This window comes from Panthera tigris, chromosome B3 (assembly GCF_018350195.1).
Source record: "Panthera tigris isolate Pti1 chromosome B3, P.tigris_Pti1_mat1.1, whole genome shotgun sequence".
Classification (NCBI taxonomy): domain Eukaryota; kingdom Metazoa; phylum Chordata; class Mammalia; order Carnivora; family Felidae; genus Panthera; species Panthera tigris.
Window position 1 is genome coordinate 81796771 of NC_056665.1, and position 20807 is coordinate 81817577.

Consider the following 20807-nt stretch of genomic DNA (forward strand, 5'->3'; position numbering starts at 1 on the left):
CTCATTTTCTTTTATACTTGACAGGAAATAATGTGGAAGTTGTGGAATCAGGGATGTAGATAATAGTGCCGTGTAATGAGTGTGTTCTTTGTAATTTCCGAGAATCTGAAGGGAATGTGTGACCCGAAATTAATTTTTATATGCATTTTACTAAGAGACTATAAACCGGTTTTCTTTTCTTTCATTATTTTAAAAATGATCATACAGCAACATTGACTTTCTTTTTGGTACAGTTCTTTTTTGTACAGTTCTACAAATTTTAACCCATTTGGAGATTCATATAACCATCTCCACAGTCAGAATACAGAACAATTCTATCACCCCAAAACTCCCCTATGCTCTCAGTTTATAGTCATGCTGTCCCAACCCCAGTGCCTGGAAACCACTAATGTATTCTTCATCACTATAATTTTCTTCAGAGAATGTCGTATAAATGAAATTATATAGCATGCAATCTTTTGAGACCGGCTTCTTTCACTTAGCATAATGCCTTTGAGATTTATACAAATTGTTACATGTATCAATAGTTTTTCCCCTACTTGTTGTGTATTATATAGACGTGGTGTAATTGTAATTTGTTTATCTATAGACGTGGTGTAATTGTAATTTGTTTATCTATTTACCACTGAAGGACATTTAGGTTTTGGTGATTATGAGTAGCTTCTTTTCTTTTGTGTATGTGCCTAAGTTTTTATCTCTCTAAGGCAAACACTCAGGAGTGGGATTGCTGGGTTATATGGTAAGCGTATGTCTAACTTCATAGGAAACGCCTAAACTGTTTTCCAGAGTGCCTGTACCCTTTTGCATTCCACTAGCAGTGTAGGAGAGTGTCAGTTGCTCTGGCACTTCTGAGCACTTGTTATTTTTTATTGTATTCATTTAAAAAATATAGGGGCGCCTGGGTGGCTCAGTCCGTTGGGTGGCCGACTTCGTCTCAGGTCATGATCTCGCGGTCCGTGAGTTCGAGCCCCGCCTCGGGCTCTGTGCTGACAGCTCAGAGCCTGGAGCCTGTTTCGGATTCTGTGTCTCCCTCTCTCTCTGCCCCTCCCCTGTTCATGCTCTGTCTCTCCCTGTCTCAAAAATAAATAAAATGTTAAAAAAAATTTAAAAAAAATGTATACAAGTATACATGCATACAGGTATCTCACTGTAGTTTTAATTTGCATTTCTCTAATGGCTAGATGAGGCTGAAAGTTCTTTTTCATGTGCTTTTTTACCATCATTATACCCACTTAGGTCAAGCGTTTGTCCAAGTCTTTGCCCATGGTGTAATTATATTGGGTTTTTTCTTACTGTTGAGTTTTGATAATTCTTTATATATAGTAGCTCCCACTTATCTGTGCTCAATAGTAGTCTGGAAGCAGATGATCCTCCTTCTGACGTATCGTCAAAAGGTCAATAGTAGCCTGATGCTACATCACAATGCCTATGTCATTCACCTCACTTCATCTCATCACATAGGTGTTTTATCACCTCACATCATAGGAAGAAGAAGGGTGAGAACTGTACAATAAGATATTTTGAAAGAGAGGGAGAGAGAAAGAGGCCATATTCATATAACCTTTATTACAGTACATTGTTACTATTGTTTTATTTTATTATTAGTTATTATTAATTTCTTACTGTGCCTAAGTTACAAACTAAACTTTATCATGTATATGTATCATGGTATGTATATATAGGGGGAAAACAGAGTATATATAGATTTCAGTATGATCTTTTGTTTCAGGCATACACTGGGGATCTTGAATATATCTCCCATAGGTCAGAGGGAGTTAGGGTATTCTGGATATAAATCCTTTATTGAATAGGTGATTTGCAAATATTTTCCAAGTAACTTATCTTTTCCTTAAAAATACCTTTCACAGAGTAGAAGTTTTATATTTTGATGAAATAAATTGTGTTCTTTTATGAGTTGTGTCTAATATGCCATGACTAAGAAAAATCAGTGCCAAACCCTGGGTCCATATTTAGGGCGACCACATTGACATCTTCTACTCCCTGGAATGCCCTTCTCCACCTCACCTTCCTGGTCTCCTTGAAGACCCAAACTTTACTTCCTTAGAAAAGCTTTCTTGTCCCTTTCCTCCTTGCCTCCTTGGGCACAGTCATTTCCTCCTCATTTGTGTACCCTCTGTGAATACTTATCTTCCCAACTATGGCTTCTGGTTACATGCTCCTTCCTACCAGGCAAGGAACTCTGGGGTAGGGGGGCAAGCCCTGGCCTTATTCAACTTTATATCCCCAGCACATTCACTGAAAAAACAGAAGTGACTGATTTCTAAAGACATTATTCTTCTATCCTTGATAATTATGGGTCGTTCCAGGGACATTTTAAGGATCTCTAAAAACAAATGTTATTGTTTGAACAAGAACATTTAAAAACTACCCTAAACTTAAAATTTTGTTATTCTTTGATACATCTGTTGATCGAGTCAACTAAATGGGCTTGATGGAGAATATCTTTTCTCAGAGGAAAAGATATAAGGGAATAATATATTGATGTAGAGTCATGGGAGCTTTTATGTAGCTAAAGCAATTGATACCAATTGATGATATTGAAAAGTAAAACTAAACAATTCTATCTACTCAAGTTTTTGTTTATTGTCAGTATGTTGAAGTAAGATCCTGATTGTCAAAATTCTTGAGTGCCCAACTTACTGATAGGCACTGATTATATGAAGAGGTGCTGGGGAACCAATCGACTAGTTGGGGAGAACATTCATCAACCAAAATATACACTCTGGAAATGAAGCTACATTATGATGATGATGATAAAATCTTCACAAATTATATGAAACAGCATTTTTTCACCATATTCATAGGAAGTTAGATGATTTTTTTTCAGTTGTTCATAAGAGAACAGGACAGGCAAACTTCTGAAGGTTAATGGTTTGTCTTGGTATCCTTTGCTGCCTTTCTCTGGATCTGCTTTTCTCCTACCTCCACACAGTCCCAGAGTCCTCTAGCTCTCTGTGGACATGGCATACTATGGATGAGAGCTGCCTTTAAGGGAAAGAGACTGAATTTGGGGTTTTAGAGTGATAGAAGACTGGACTGGTGGGTCTGTCCATGGTCACCTTGTCCCAAGTGAGGCATATTTGGGAATCATCTCTCCCTTTGAATCTGGAAAGGGTTCCATGGCTGTCACTCATACAGTCTTCAACGTCCTCATCCCCTTCTTGATCTTATCTCCTTTACAGACACTCAGGTTTCTGCCTACTAACACCCTCTATAGAAATAGGAAAGAACCTGAAATCAAACATTAACATTTGTTATGAATTTTAGTCATCAAATCAGCTTAACCAGTCATTGCCATGTTAAATTTGACATCTCTCATTGTATAATGCTAATGTTAGTGTTAATGCTCTCAGTAAGCAGATGGAGAGAAATATTTTTGCTTATACATCTTTAAAACGTGTGTGTGTGTGTGTGTGTGTGTGTGTGTGTGTGTGTGTGTATACAGTCCTGAACCGGAAGGGATTGTTTCTTTTTGTCTTCCTAAAAATTTGTGAATCTAAAATTACTTTTTTTCTAGCAAGTAGCACTGCAGTGCTCAAAAGTTTGTTATATGCTGAGCAGTTTGGCCATGTGAGTTGAGTCCAGTCTCCAGTTGCTATCTACTTGAGTCACATGTCCAGTCAAGGCTGAACACTAGTGATTCTTTATATGCATCAGTGGGACTCTGGTCTGACCCTCCACTCCCCCCGACCCCACCTCAAATGCTTCCTCTTCACCTTGCTAATTTAGTGCCCATAGGGCCTCCAACAGGTCAGATCTCTCAGAGCCTTTTAATTCCAAACAGTCTCTGCTGGAAGGAAGCCATTTAGCAAATCCTTTTTAAAAGTTTCTAATACCTAGTTATCTGACTGCATTAAAATAAACAGAATGTCAATAATATTCAGCTTCTTTCATATGAACATATGGCAAATTGGCAATAGTTAAGGGTCTAAGGCTTAGAAGCTTCAAACTGATTATTCTTTAAATGTTTGGTTGACATTTATGTAGAGGGACAGAGGAAAGCAGATTTTATATCATTAAAAAGTAAGTACAGATTCAGAATCACTCAGTTATTTCTCTCAACAAACCTCTCATCGAATATTCCAAGTATAGTTTTATGTTTGGGGGAGGGTGTACATACTTTCACACACACACACACACACACACACACACACACACACACGCCCTACACATACATCTGGAATTCTTGTTCTACAGTTTGTGTGTGCATGTAATTTTGTCAAACCAGACACCTGGTGACAGAGTAGAGGGCATACAAATGATTAAATAAATGAATAGACCCCAGAAAGTTGTACCATGCCATGCATTATTTAGTTTCAAAATTTCAGCAGACACTGCATGTGCACATTGCGAAAATACTCAATAGAGAGAGGTGAGCTCTTGTGGGGATAGTGTTTCTTTCTCTCAGGGCCCATCTGTTTCTGTAGGAACAGGGGTAATTTCTATTTCACAGATATGTAAGGAGGAGGGTGTGAAGACCTTAGTTAACTGGCACTGTTGATGCTTTAGTGCCCCTTATACATTGTTTCCCCTGGATAGTTGCCTGGCAATCTTGACCATGGCCTGGGTCTGACTAAATTCCTACATTCATCATGAAGGAACCAAATGATGTGTAAGAGGAGTGATGGCATGTTGTTTTGATGGTGCCAAGACTGTATATAACATATTATATGGGAAGGTGGAAGTGGGGTGGTTGAGAAATGACTCTTTGGCTATTCTGAGCAGGTGGCATAATAGTTACCCAAACCTTTTCCTGTCCTAGGTATATAATGTATTCTGAATCAGCAGGATCATAGTAGGGCCCAGGAGACTGATATTAACAAATCCAAGTGAGGAAATCAAGAATGTGAGAAAGTGGAAAACACTGCCAAGGGAGTGGTTGAAGTGATCACTATAGAGGCTTTGCAGGAAAGGGTGGTTTATGAGAAAAAGGGGTGGAGGGGGCTGGTGGCCTAGATGAGGTTGGAGAACACCTGTAGTGGGAGAATGGGAATGAAAAAGACAAAGAGAGTTTGGGGGCATAGGAGACTTTCTGATACTGTTCCACAGGTAGAGTGGTGACAAGGTCCAGAATAGAGATATGGCAGAGTTGTCCTAATGGAGTAGTCATGAAGGTCTTAAGGGTTGTGGAGTAAAGGAAACTTGAGGCAAGGGTGTTGGTTGGTTCATCAGTGTAAACATTACCTCAGGTAATGGTCTGCTTAATATGGAGAGGAAAACTGAACCACATGCGTTCTTCAGTGTGAGGAGTGCAAGAGAATATAGGTAATAGCAATGAAGAAGGAAGATGGGAAGGCATAGCAGAGAGTAGACACCTAGTAGAAACAAAGGGTGTTAGTATGAGGGCAAAAGACTAATGATCAGAAAGTGTAAAGAAGCAGTGAGGCTTGCCCTTCCCCCATATCTCAGGTGAGGGCTGGGAGAAGGAACAGACTTCAATGGGATAGCAGTGGGGGAAGCAGGAACCCGGGACAGAGTCACGTTTGGGTAAGAGCAGGAGATACATGTACTATTCTGTGAAAAAGTTATGGAGAATTTCTTATACAATGGACTGGGAGTATTAGCCAGGAAAGTGCACAGTGTTTGTAAGAGATCAGCAGTGGGAGGAAGGGAGTTCCCCAAGGTAACACAGTACTACATGGAAATGAGCATCCTAAGAGGGCAAAGGATACAGGACATTTACTCTGGGGTGGTGGTTGAGGTATCAAGAATAAGAAGTGTGGGAAATAACTGGAGTAAATGCTCCAAGGAGACATCTGTTGAGATCCCAGGCAGTATGGACTATTTGATGATAGCAGTTAGAGGCCTGCCCTGATGTGCTGAAAGCCAGCAGAGACTGGCTAATCTGGCTTTGAGTGGTTTCCATGTACTGGTTGATGAGGTAATGTGATTTTTACACCAAATCTTTTTTGGACTGCATGTGCTCATGGGCCACATTAGTCAGAACTTTACCTAATTAGGATTCCAAAGTCTGTTTAAACTTTTGATCTATTTCAAATTATTACCACCAATTTACATAAGTATCACCAATTAGTTCTTGAGTTTCAAGAAATAATATTGGAGCACTTATTGGAGTTTTACAATAATTTTTATTAAAAATTCAGCACAATTTTATGTCATTCTTCAATAGATTTTTTTTTGCCTACTATTACACATTAAATACAGATTCCATTTTAGTTTTTCTTTAAAAATGAGTAATTGAATTATATGAAATTGAAAAGTTATGTTTCCAGCTAGACTGACTGTTTGGATAGTCATGATAGGGCTCAGACCTCAAATGTTATCCTACATTTTAGCCTTAATAAAAATCATAAATAAAAGTCCCATTTAAAAAAATCACTGATGCATAACTAAACATGAGTCACTGAGTACTTTAGCTGACATGTTCATCCTTTTGATGCTTAATGGACTCAAATTGCTCGAGTAAATATTACCATTGATGCTACCCATTTTGTGCTGCCAGCCTCTGACAGCACAATTGAAATTTGGGAAATTGTAAGGACAAGTGACATATCCGGCACCAAATCTGCCTACCTAATAGTATGTGTGGAGGAGATTGAAACTTTGATTTAGTAATGTTTTTATTTAAAATGTCCAGGTCTTAAAAACACAGCCATATTTTGTCTTTTTTGTCCTTGGAATTTTTCTGACTTTCTTTCTCTGTCAGAACTATAAATATAGAGAATAAATTGATGGTTTCCAGAGCGAAGGGGAGGATGGGGGGTGGACAAAATGGGGGAAGAAGAGTGGGAGATACAGGCTTCCAGTTATGGAATGAGTAAGTATCACAGGGATAAAAGGCACAGCATAGGGAATATAGTCAATGATATTGTAATAGTGTTGTATGGTGACAGATGGTAGCTATACTTGTGGGGAGCATAGCATAAAGTTTAGAGAATTTGAATCACTATGTTGCATACCTGAAACTAATGTGACATTGTGTGTCAACTATAATGAAATAAAAAGGTTTTAAAAAAGTGATTCTGATTACAAAGTGTGGGTTGAAATTTAGATACTCATTATGAATTTAAAGATGAAAATCTGTTCTTGTGGGAATGTGACAATTGTCCCTTACATCAAAGACCCCATGGCTTCTTGAGCATGGTTGGGTGTTCCTATGAAGTGCACATTCTAGCCCACATTTCTCCCTGCTACCTGTCTGGATGATGCCTCTCTCCTGAAACACTGTGTGCTCAGAGGAACTCGCCACTAGCAAACAGATCAGCTGTTGGCTCCCTTGCCAGGATCACAAACAAACAGTAACTAAAGAGAATAGGGAGCGGATTTATGAGGTGACCTCTTACCTTGGCTGAACTTTCAATCTGAAAGAGTTGAATCTGAAAGAATAGTAGCATTTTTGTGGTTTAGAAAAAGATCAACTTACCTGCATGTACTGAAGGTCCAGTGGCCAAGAATACAGCCTGCAACTATGTATCTGATATTAAATAAAGGCAAGTTAAATGACCATCAATAGGGGCACCTGGGTGGCTCAGTCAGTTAAGCATCCGACTTCAGTTCAGGTCATGATCTCACAGTTTGTGGGTTCGAGCCCCGCGTCGGGCTCTGTGCTGACAGCTCAGAGCCTGGAGCCTGCTTTGGATTCTGCGTCTCCCTTTCTCTCTGCCCCTCCACTGCTCATGCTCTGTTGCTCTCTTTCAAAAGTAAACATTAAAAAAAATGTCCATCAACTGATGAATGGATAAAGAAGATGTGTTTTATATATATGATTGAATACTAGCTGGCAATGAGAAAGAGTAAAATCCTTCCATTTGCAACAACATGGATGGAACTGGAGGGTATAATGCTAAGTGAAATAAGTCAGTCAGAGAAAGACAGGTATCATATGTTTTCCCTCATATGTGGAACTTGGGAAACTTAACAGAAGACCATGGGGAAAGGGAAGGGGGAGAAATAGTTACAAACTGAGAGGGGGGGAGGCAAACCATAAGAGACTCAAATACAGAGAACAAAGTGAGGACTGATGGGGTAGGGTGGGGGAGAGGAAAATGGGTGATGGGCATTGAGGAGGGTACTTGTTGGAATGAGCACTGGGTGTTGTATGTAAGCAATGAATCACAGGAATCTACCCCCGAAACCAAGAGCACACTGTATACACTGTATGTTAGCTAACTTGACAATAACTTATATTTTAAAAATAATTAAAAAAATAATTTAAAAAATTAAAAAAAAATAAAGGCAAGTTACCCAACCCGCAGTTTACCAGACCTGTTGGCCCTGGCAATTGGTGTTAAGTGAAGGAGTGACTTTTTTTTATCACCCCCCCCCCCCAAGCCACTACTGTCCCTAGGTTAAAGGAAAATAGCCTTCATGTATTTTGTTTTTCTTTACAGGACATTTGCGAAGATATTTCTGATCATGTTGAGCAAATCCATGCCCTCCTTGAAACAGAGTTCTCCCTGAAGCTGCTGTCCTACTCGGTCAACGTGATTGTGGACATCCACGCCGTGCAGCTCCTCTGGCATCAGCTCCGAGTCTCGGTGCTGGTCCTGCGGGAGCGCATCCTACAGGGTCTGCAGGACGCCAATGGCAACTACACCAGGCAGACGGACATTCTGCAGGCTTTCTCCGAAGAGACAAATGAGGTGGGTATGTGAAGCCAAGTCATGTGTCATCACGTGTGACCATTTGAAGAATGTTCTCGGCTCAGAGATGTGGGATAGGAACTTCTCGTAGGTAAATAATCAGGGCCTGAGCTGGGCTTTGAATCTAGGTATAGTGACTGGAGGCTAGGGTACTTTTAATGTGAATAAAGCTTTAGACCAGAGTTAATTCATACCTGATGGTTTGCCCAGATACCACCCACAGTTGGTACTCACCTGGCTTCTTGCTCCCCATTCAGTTATTTGATAAATATTTATTGAGCACTTACTATATGCTAAGCACTAGGTGCTAAGAGTATAATAGTGATCAAAATGTGGTCTTTTCCCTCAAGTGGTCTAGTAGGGGATAGAGACAGAAGGACAGACATTAAAGGCAGATTGTGATTAAGTCTACATATTGCTACTGGAAGACAGAAAAGGGGAACCTAATTCAGACAGGAAAGTCCCAGGTTGGACCTAAAGGAGAAGCAGTATTAGACTGGGTAACAAAGGTAGAAAACCTTCTAGGCAAAAAGAATGGCATCATCAAAGATCCAGAAGTAAGAGAAAGAATGACAGTCTCAGAGAGCTATAGAAAGGATTGGAGCAAAAAGTTTAAGGGACCAGGATTACCTATTAGGTAAGCAGAGGTCAGATTATGAAGATGAAAAGTCATACTAAAACTCGTATTAAAAGAATTAGAATATATTTTAGGGAAAGAAAAAGAGTTTGGGGAATTGACATGATTAAATTCATGCTTTAAAAAAAGTCATTCTGGATGTAAGAAGTCAAATGGGTTTCAGAATTTTACACAACCAATATATTTGTATTTTTTTGTACTCATATTAAGGGTATTTTAAAGAGCTTATTGCTGTCGCTTTTGATGCATGGCTTAAGAATGAAGACTGTGAATTTTAATCCAAGTGAACTCTCCTAACTCCAAATAAAATTGACATATGTATGAGAGCAAAGCATTGTGCCAAGCAGGGGCTGTGGTGTGTGTGTGTGTGTGTGTGTGTGTGTGTGTGTGTGTGTGTATGGATGTGTAGATAGATATGGTGTGTGGAATCATAGAATGTGTGCATATACGTGTATATAGTCCCTTGGCTCTTGACATCCAGTTTAGTGCTCTACCTTTGGTTTTGTGGAAAATATATATTATAGAGGTTTACAAGACACATAAATAAGTAAGATTAACAGGTCTTATAATGAGTGTTGCATAATTTAGTATTAATGTTTCAGTGTCTCCAGCAATATCAACAACAACAAAACAAGTTTGTGCTTATTCTCATAAATGATTTATACTTGTTGATTATTGTTTTCATGATGATGCTCTTGCTGTAGCAAATTCCCTGAAGGCCCTGGAAGTTTATGAGAATCCAAATCTCCTAGGCTCACCTCTAGCTTTATGTCGTGTTCTTTGTTTTCATTCAGCTTTTGCTGCCATCAAGGCAGTGGGGGAGGTGATACCAACTTCAGTAGAGCCCTGTTTTAATCATAAGGTGATCCGTTGGTGTGTGTGTTAAGTGCCCAGATGCCATCCCTCCCCGGTGCGATCCCTAGGTGGTCCTTGATTGGGACTCTTGTGGTCCTGAGAGGCTATTAAGAATCCCAAACTGTCCAACTTTGCCCTAAATCTGGTATTCATGAGGTATATGTAATGAGGTAGAGATGAGAGTTGGGAAAGATTTTTCTAAATTCTGAAGAGCTCTTTAGAAATCTACCTGCCATCTTCAATCTATATATTTTTGTTGTTGTTTTTCCTCTTTATGTGTTCTGCTGGCTCTAACATCCAGTATTGATCAGTCATCAGATCTGCCTACTTTCTACTACTAGAGGGGGCATTAGAAATTATTGGATCAAACCAGTTCCCTTTATATATTTATTTATTCATTAAATAAACATTTACTAATCACCAACTCTTTGTTGTTGAGTGGGGGATAGAGCAGTGTTCTAGGATTTATTGTTATCATTGTTGTTGTTTTGTGGAATACTTTCATCATGTATTTGTGTCATTCATGAAGGGTAGCCCAGGTAATGATGAAAAAGCCATTGAGGCTAACTAATTGTCACTGGCCACTGTTTTATGTTTCAAGTTTATACTAAGTAGTATCCATTATGGTTCTCACAATGTGAGCTCAACAGTTATTTACACATTTGATTGGAAACAATTTAGTGCATTTTCATATTTGGAATTCTTTAGTTCTGTCATAAATATGCAAGAATATGTTGTGTGAGGGATAAAGGAACAGTGGATTCTCAGCCATCGGCTTTGTTGACATTTTTCTATGAATTGAAGCACTGTTTCCATTACCATCCTTCCCAAAGCAATGGATACCTGATCCTATTTGTTTGTGCCTCTAGTGTGAATTCCATGAGACCATTTCAAAGACTGCTTAGTTTTATTTGTTTCTGCCAGCAAGCACACTGGGACTGTGAAAAATGGGAAGAGAATTGGGTTAAAATTCTAAGCTTCATCAGAATAAAATCAGCTGTGGAAGATTTCTAGAATGAAGAAGGAAATGGCATAAAACAGGCTGATGACCTGGAATAGTAGATGTCCTTCCAGTGAAAGTGAATTCATTTTCTCTTTTTGTAAGTCAGTTGAGTTTCTGAGCCATATTAGAGGATAAGTTGGGAAGCTGAAAAAGTGGCAAGTTCTCTCTTTTCTGTCTTTGCAAAAACAAAATGTTAAGTTTCATTCTTGTATTTAAATATGAAGCAGACCATATTTGAAAACAAATTAACAAATGTTGTATTAAGATAAAACCAATCAAGTAAACAAATAAAAAGAAGAGGGCAAAGCTCAACATTGTGTAAAAATGTGTTGTACTGAAATTTTTTATATTTCAGATACTTTGATAAACACTTTATATTTATTGTTTCATTTAGTAAGGAAGGTAAGAGATATTAAAAATAGTTCCATTTTATAGATGGGAAAAATTGAATCTAAGAGAGGTTAAATGACTACCTCAGGGCATAAATCTAGGAATAAATAGAACAAAGAAAACTACCTCTTAATCAATCTCTGTTATAATAATAGTGATTCTTTCCTCCCTCTCTCCTCTGTCCCTCCCTTCCTTCCCACTTTCCTTTCTACCTCCCCTAAATACTTATCGATTTCCTACTATCTGTAAGGCAGTAGGCAGTCAGAGATGAATGAGACCTGTTAGGAATCACCTTCATAATTTTGTTAGAGCCTCAAACAGTTCCGGAGGGCAGGCAGGGATGGTCCCAGTATTCTTATTTTACAGATGATACTCTTGTATCCATCTTACAGATGACATGACTGAGGTTGAGGTAAAATCACACCAGTAGTGGTAACTATTAATAATATTAACACAATAGCAAACAGTGATTAAGCCAGATGGTGTGGCAAGCACTTTACCTAAATGATACTTAACCCTCTCTGTGGGAGTGCATTTATCCTTCCAGAGCACACACACCATCACCCTTTGTGTTCTATGAGTACTTGTCACAGGTCAATTTATATAATGACAAAGTATACGCTAGATCTGAACTTCATGAGTGTTGGTACTGGATTATAATCATCTCTATCAACCACAGCACCTTATTAGAATCACTGTATATAAAAATCTGATGGGTTAAGTTGAATTAAATAATGAAGATAATCACTGCTTTAGGGATAGAAGACGGAGATACTATTTTAGGTTGGTGGAATAGGATCAATCTTGGAAATTAATCATTTGACTCATAATTTTAGCCTGTAGAAAATAGAGACTCTTTGAATTTATTCCTGTGTGTTTTCCTCTTGCCCACCAGTAAGAGGTCTGTGACTTTATATGTTGGTAGTTGAAACATAACAAACAGCATGTAGTGAGATTAGAGGAGGAAGGGGAAGGAGGGGCATATAATTTTTTTTTACTGTACCCATGGTTAAAACCAGTAAATTCTATTTCAAACTCTCTTCTCAGTAAGAACTCTAAATAAGGGCACAAAACTAACCCTGATGTGACCATGGACACTGATATAACTTTGGGGGCTTTTTAATAGGGAGATATTCAAATCTCTAAATTATGAGTATTAAATCTCATATTCATTGGTAGCAAAATGCAGTTGTATAAAAAGAAAAGGTCTAAGAAGACATTTGGAAGAGCTTCAGTTAATCATAGGTGAGGAACAAAGCAAAATTTTTTGTTTTCAACTGGGGGCAGGGGAAGGGTTTCCTTGATGTCTGAAACCAGATAGAAGCCAGCAATAAAGTGAATAAATTATCCATCAATAAAGTGAATACATTACCATCTCCACAAAACATAAGCTTCATCTGAGAAACTGCTTCATAGCATATGAAATGGAGGTATATTCGAGCTTAGACATTGCTAGGCACCCATGACACAACTCACGGCACTACGCAATTAAATGTGATATCTCTGAAGAAAAAAGGACAGTAAAAACAACGCTCATTCTTCCCCACCTCCCTATCCACCCGAGACTATTAATTACACACATTAGAAAACTGTCTGGGACGACTGGTCCAGAAGAAAGCAGTGGGGCTAAAAATATTAGTATTACTAAGCAATATTTTAGGAAATGAAACTCATTATTCATCTGCTCTGAGATACTTCAGAGAACTTTAAAAAAAATGCCCTCTGCATGGTGAAATCTAGAAAAAGTACTTTTGAAGAATGTTCTTAGTAACAAACTGTGTTTAAAAAATACCTCAGGTACATGCTTATCATTTGGTCTTTAGGGTATGAAATGGATACTCTATATGCTGTTTTTTGTTTTGTTGTTCAGGGAGGGATTTTTTTTTTCACATTAAAAGTGCAGCATTATTAAAAATAGTTACCCCTGAGTGACACTCAGCCATGACAGAAATCTTGGCCTGGTTGGGAACAGGACGGGAGAGGGTTCCCTTTGGAGCACTAAGTGTCTTTGAGTATGGCATTTTCTTTTCCAAACAAAGGACTGGCTAGGGAAGGGATCTCTAGGGGAAGACTTAGGAAAAGGCAGCCATACCCTGTTATCTGAGATGTGGTTTCATGCCATATATTCATCTAATATTTCTTGACTACCAGTTATTTTTGAGCATAACAGTCTCCCTGATCTTAAGATACTTAAGACAGTATCTCAAAATGGAGACCAAATACTTTCCCAGGGCTGCAGTATTCTACATGGCCAGAAACAGGCGCCTGACACTTGTAAGGGTCTAATTTTTACCTGAACTCTCAAATTTGTTTTTCTCTACCCATCATAGAAACACTTTTACTTAAAACCTCTTTAACCTCACTGAAGTAGCTGCAGCGCTGTACTTTCATGACACAAATGATAGAAAATAATGCAAATTTCAACTAGTTAGTAATTTAAATACCAACTTATGGGATAGCTTGGGAACTTAACTATCATTAATAATACTAATTTTGTGAAGGAATAAGTTCTGAGTACTGAATTAAAAAATTTAAAAATACAACCTTGCTTTTATTTATTGTTTAGCTTATTAATTAATTTGTTTTTTAATTTATATGTGAGTTAGTTAGCATATAGTGTAACAATGATTTCAGGAGTAGATTCCTTAATACCCCTTACCCATTTTGAGCATCCCCCCTCCAGCAACCCTCCAGCAACCCTCTGTTTGTTCTCTTTATTTAAGAGTCTCTTATGTTTTGTCCCACCCTGTTTTTATACTATTTTTGCTTCCCTTCCCTGGTGTTCATCTGTTTTGTATCTTAAAGTCCTCATATGAGTGAAATCGTATCATATTTGTCTTTTTCTGACTGACTAATTTTGCTTAGCATAATACCCTCTAGTTCCATCCACATAGTTGCAAATGGCAAGATTTCTTTCTTTTTGATTGCTGAGTAATACTCCATTACACACACACACACACACACACACACACACCACATCTTCTTTATCCATTCATCTGTTGATGGACATTGGGTTCTTTCCATACTTTGGCTATTGTTGATTAGTGCTGCTATAAACATTGGGGTGCATGTGCCCATGCGAGAAAGCACACCTGTATCCCTTGGATAAATACCTAGTAGTGCAATTGCTGGGTTGTAGGGTAGTTCTATTTTTAATTTTTAATTTTTACTGTTTTCCAGACTGGCTGCACCAGTTTGTATTCCCACCAGCAGTGCAAAAGAGATCCTCTTTCTCCACATCCTCACCAACATCTGTAGTTGCCTGAACAACCCTGCTTTTAAAAAATTTTTTTAAATGTTTATTTATTTTTGAGAGAGACAGAGACAGAATGTGAGTGGGTTAGGAGCAGAGAGAGAGGGAGACACAGAATCAGAAGCAGTCTCCAGGCTCCGAGCTGTCGGCACACAGCCTGACGTGGGGCTTGAACTCACGAGGCATGAGATCATGACCTGAGCTGAAGTCAGATGCTCAACCGACTGAGCCACCCAGGCACCCCAAACCCTGCTTTTAGATAAGAATTTCCATATTACTCTCTTAAAAATTGCATAAAGTATGACTTTTGTTTGACTGGCTCATTCGTCAGTGGATCTGTCTTCTGACTTTGTTATTTCATGGGCTTAGTCCAGGAATGAAGCATAAAAGCCACACAATTTCATTTAGATAATTATTGTTGAGATTGGCAGTTAATAATGGTTACTCATTTTGTACAATGTAATTTAGCATAGGGATACCTCTCATTTTGATGACACTTTCCCCCTCAATATACTTGATCAGTAAAAGTAATAATATAATAAGTAGTAAGAGTGAACATTCATTGAGCACCTATCCATGTGCCAGACTTGTGTTTTGCATATATTATCTCCTTTAAAACTTACAACAGCCCTTGACATGGTTTATCATTTGTTTTTTACAGATGAAGGAAATGAGGTTTAGTGACATCAGGCTACTGGCTGATGGTCACATAGCTAATTAGTGTTGGAGCTAGAATTGGCTCTGAAACTTGGGCTTTTAGTCACTGGAGTCAGCTAAAACTACATAATCAGAGGAAGAAATTACATGAAGGCACAGAGATACATTCCAAAATATCATCATTCACCCATTCATTCATTTATTCAACAGATGTATCTGTGAATACTTACTCTATGCACATCACCATGCCAAATGTTGCAAATGTTCTGGTGAGTCAGCCATTTTTCATGTGCTTGATACTCTCATGGTACTTACAAAATAGTGGAGAAACAAATTAATCAAGTAATCACAGAAGTATTTATTTATAGTTTGATGTAAATGCTTAAAAGAAAAACAACATAGTTTTATGAGAGCTTGTAAGAAAAAATGCCAACTTAGGTGGGAGTTTGGAATTTTGAAGAAGTGAAGCTTGGTCTGAGGTTTGAGGGGTGAGTAAGAGTAAACTAGTTAAGGGGTATTGTAGGTGGGAAATGTTCTTGACAGAGGAAATAGTATGTACAAAGGCCCTGAGGCAAAAGAAACGCATTATGTTCAAAAACTGAAAGGAGGACATTGCGGCTGGTATAGCCAGGGAGGGGAGAGTGGCTTGAAAGAGTCCTCTACATGACTGTCCTTGGAAGGGTTTGGATTTTTAACCCAGCAGCAGGAAGCTAATAAAGACTTTAAGCATCACATTTGTAATTTGTAAAGATTACTCTAGTGACAATGTGGAAAACAAACTGGAGGAGGGGGTATGTCTGTTTAAAATAATAGCCAATGAATCAAAGAAAATTATGATATAGAGGTCAGAGTGTGGACTCAGGGTCGGAAGGCCTGCATTTAAGGCCTAGTTCAGCCCCTAGTTGTGAGGCTTTATGCTAGTTACGTAACTTCTTTTGGCTTAGGCTCCTCCTATTTAAAACAGGGACAATGGTACAGGCCCCAGAAGAAAGTTATTGCAAGGATTAAATGAAAAAGTAATAGTAGTAATCAACCATCCCCACTTATAGATGAGGAAGCTGAGGCTTAGAAAAGTTAAATGAGGCTTATTAGTATTTATCTGAATGTTGTGGGTACCAGTAATGGGAGTAAGAGATAAATGCAAGGTGAAGGTGGGAAGGGAGAGAAAATTTCCAAAAGTAAAACAAACAAATGAACAACAACAACAACAACAACAACAACAACAACCAGTGCAAGGTCCTAGAATGACCAGATCGTGGGATAACCTGGCTGAAAGGACACAGGGTCCAGTGGCCATGTGACCTCTGCCTTCAGTTTGCTCACCCGGTTCTTCCTCCAGGAGAAAAGAGGCCTGAAGGGATAAATGACCCTCCATGTTTTAGTTTCCTTCCTTCATCTCCTAAGGGGATAGATTAGACCAGGCTTTACTTCGCATGGTAGGCATCACAGGATTCCAGGGCCCTTCTGTCTTCAGCTAATCATCCATCAAAAATCTCCCTGTTTGTTGTGTGATATTAGAAACTGTATTAGTGATGACACAAAAGCCTTAATCACATAATTAAAGATTAAAAATTAAAAATACTAGTAAAGCTATTTTATGGCATAGGGGGGTTTCAAATCAAACTGGGCTATCTTGAATTATAAATAACAAGGGAGAGAGGCACCTGGTACCTAACACACACAAATGGGAGTGGGGGCAAGAAATGCATGCCGAGAGAGAGAGAGGACAGGGACTGAGATGGTAAGGTTTTAATATTCATTACTCTTCCCTAGGTTTACCTGTGTCTACCTTCAAAAGGGTGGGTACAAACAGAAGCTGGTCTTGAACTATTTCTGTGATGTATGCAAATCATAGTTCACCTTCCTGTGATTTGTGAATATGACAAATATATATGAAATATGTAGTTAACATGTCAAACTTAGTGTAATTAATTATACCACTTAAAAATATTTATTGGGCATCTTCTATAAGCTAACCACTGTGGTAGGTGCTAGAATGATAGCAAGGGGCAAAACAGATGTTCATGGAGATTTTACTCTTAACGTTACTTGGTTCCCAGAATATCATTACATAAGGCATTGCATAAAAAAAATGAATTATTCAATGAACGGTATGCTATTTTAAAATAGAAAGTTAAGGCAATAATGGATATTTTTGGCTTGACCTTGACCATTTCTATCAAGGCTTTATTCTCCAGATTAAAGGAATATCCAATATTTAAGAACAGGATACTATATAAAGCAATATAATTGATTAATATGCCTTTCTGTATGTTAAACCAGAAGAAATTGAGACAGCTGCATTTTTGACCTTTACAGTGGCCTCTGCTGAGATTTCATTTGAACAGCAGTTGAGTGTAATTGATGTTGCATTTACTGAAACTGTTGCCCTTGTCTGTTTCAGGGCCGACTTGATTCTCTAACAGAAGTGGATGACTCAGGACAGTTAACTATCAAATGCTCTCAAAATTACTTGTCCCTGGATTGTGGTATTACTGCTTTTGAACTGTCTGACTACAGTCCAAGTGAGGATTTGCTTGGTGGCCTAGGTGACATGACCTCTAGCCAGGTCAAAACCAAACCCTTTGACTCTTGGAGCTACAGCGAGATGGAAAAGGAGTTCCCCGAGCTCATCCGAAGCGTTGGGTTACTCACGGTGGCTACTGACCCCGTCCCTCCCAACTGCAGAGAAGCAGTCAGGGAGGAGAGGTCGCAAGTATCTCTTTCAGCAGATGACAGAGGTGGATGCGAGAAAAACAGTGCTTCTACCGTCGAGGAGCCACCAGGCTTAATGCCCGGGACGTCATCTTCAGGGGAAGCTCTGACAAGTGCTGAACAACCCCCTTCTGAGGCTGTGAAACAAGAATCCAGTTCCTCCTCCCAGCTTGGGGCAAAGAACCAACAGCCTCTGCCTTGTGAAAATGCAACTCCCAAGCGATCCATCAGAGATTGCTTTAATTATAATGAGGACTCTCCCACGCAGCCCACATTGCCAAAAAGAGGGCTTTTCCTTAAAGAGGAAACTTTTAAGAATAATCTGAAAGGCACTGTTACAAAGAAGCAGATGGCTGATCTCAAGCCTGAGTTGAGCAGAAGCACCCCTTCTCTGGTGGAAGCTCCTGACAGATCCAAGCTTTGTCTGGTGTTACAGTCTTCCTACCCCAACAGCCCGTCCGCTGCCAGCCAGTCATATGAGTGTTTGCACAAGGTTGCAGATGGGAATCTTGAGAACACAGTCAAAAGTCACATTAAGGAAATATCCTCCAGCCTGGGGAGGCTTAGTGACTGCCATAAAGAGAAACCTCGACTTAAGAAGCCACACAAGGCCCCAGCAGAGGTGCCTCTGTGCCGAACACCCAAACGGGGAGCCGGTTCAGGCAAGCAAGCCGAAAACATGAGGAGCTCAGTAGTGTCGAATGGGATTCCTTCAGGTACTTCCAATGCCACAGAGAGGCCAGAAACAGACTCCGTTTCCACATCCTCACTGGAGCCGTGTAACCAGAGAAGTTGGGATGCTAAATTGCCAGTGAGGTCAGAGACATCCAGTTCACCACCTCTTACTCAAAGTAGTGAATCTTCTGCTGGCTCAGACAGCATCCTGTCTCCAGTGCCCCTTCTTTCAAAACACAAAAGCAAAAAAAGTTACTCCTCCTCCCCAAGTCACGTCACCAGGAACGGTCAGGTCGTGGAGGCCTGGTATGGCTCCGACGAATACCTGGCACTGCCCTCACACCTCAAGCAGACAGAAGTTTTAGCTCTGAAATTGGAAAACCTAACAAAGCTTCTGCCTCAGAAACCCAGAGGAGAAACCATTCAAAATATCGATGACTGGGAACTGTCTGAAATGAATTCGGATTCTGAGATCTACCCCACGTACCATGTCAAGAAGAAGCATACGAGGCTAGGCAGAGTGTCTCCCAGCTCGTCCAGTGACATAGCCTCTTCACTGGGAGAGAGCATGGAGTCTGGCCCCCTGAGTGACATTCTTTCTGATGAGGAGTTGTGTATGCCTCTCTCTGGTATGAAAAAATACATTGATGAGAAGTCGGAGAGAGCTTCATCCTCTGAGAAAAACGAGAGCCATTCTGCCACAAAATCTGCTTTAATTCAGAAACTGATGCAAGATATTCAACACCAAGACAACTATGAAGCCATATGGGAAAAAATAGAGGTAAGGTGGTCTTCTTGACTTGAAAGAGTTCCTATATGATCTTTGGAAATAATGCTGGAAAAAGGTCAACCCCTGCCCATCACCATCATAAAAAGTGTAGCTATTTTTCATAATCCTGATTCCCCGAAGATATAAAAGAAAAAGCACAATGATCACTGCACTGTTGCAGAATGTGCATCATTAGGAACGACCCTTGTCAGTGCATTAGCTTGGTGTGGCGCTGCTTGGTGCAGGAATCTCTGTTGATATTGGTGACACCCATCATGACTCCTGGTGAATGGTGGGCCCCCTTGAATGGAACACGAAATAAAGCAGAACGGCAGCCGTGCACAGACCAGTACGTCAGGAGTATGTGAATGGAATATTGTAGTTGTCCTCACTGCTTTTTGATTGGTTTGTTCTAACCCGAGAACAGCTTACCATTCCCAATGTTAGCTCCCTATAGAAATAGACCAGATGTTTCTAATTAGGGGGGAGACCTTGTTTTTCTTCAGTCTTCCTCCTCTTTGAGGCCCCTGGCTGATCACCACGCTCTCTGTACTGTGTACCATCCATGGGCTCTGAGATGAGGTGGGGGTGATATCTTGGATAAATCTGTACTTTTAGAATGGACTATTAGATGAAGTATTTGAAGGCAGATGTCAAAATTCTCTGGACTGAGCTCCATAATTTAAGCTGTGATTTAAGACACTGGATAAAAGTATAGTACACATGGGCAGGCTAACCTGGAGGAGGAAAATGAAGGTGCCTAAAACAAAGGAAGAGTTAATGTCAGTAGACAATCATAACATATATTAATGATTATTTTTACTAAGAATTTATATATTCAATCCTCACAACATCCCTATTGTATGGTTAAGGAGACTGAGGCTGAGAGAGATCAGGTACCTGCTCTAGAACCCATACTTATTAACTAAATGCTCCCATGCCTCTCAGTAAGAAAGTGATCAATATATACTGCATGCAAATACCATAGTATTGGAAAGAAGAAATAATATCAGTGGAGTTAGGATTTGCCTGGGGCGTTCTTGTCAAGTGCGAGAACTTCAGTGGAGTTTTGAAGAGTATACCAGGATTTAGACAGAGAGGACAGTGGGTATTTCAGGCAGGAGGAGCATAAACCAAAATACAGAGGTGGGAACTGGGAACGAGCATGTTTATGGGGGGTGGGGAGGTACAGAGAACTGTCCTGACTGGAAGGTTTTAAACAGAAAGCA

The 20807-nt window shown here is 39.5% G+C and overlaps 1 protein-coding gene across 12 annotated transcripts in view; it reads left to right on the top strand.

Annotated features, from left to right (window-relative positions):
* Positions 1 to 20807, top strand: part of AKAP6 (A-kinase anchoring protein 6) — a 554906-nt gene that overhangs the window by 263315 nt on the left and 270784 nt on the right. For all 12 annotated transcript variants that reach the window (XM_042989539.1, XM_042989537.1, XM_042989535.1 and 9 more), the window contains 2 exons: positions 8373 to 8624; positions 17824 to 19590. In XM_042989539.1, coding sequence (XP_042845473.1) covers positions 8373 to 8624; positions 17824 to 19590 — 2019 coding nt within the window. The remainder of the gene's footprint in view (positions 1 to 8372; positions 8625 to 17823; positions 19591 to 20807) is intronic.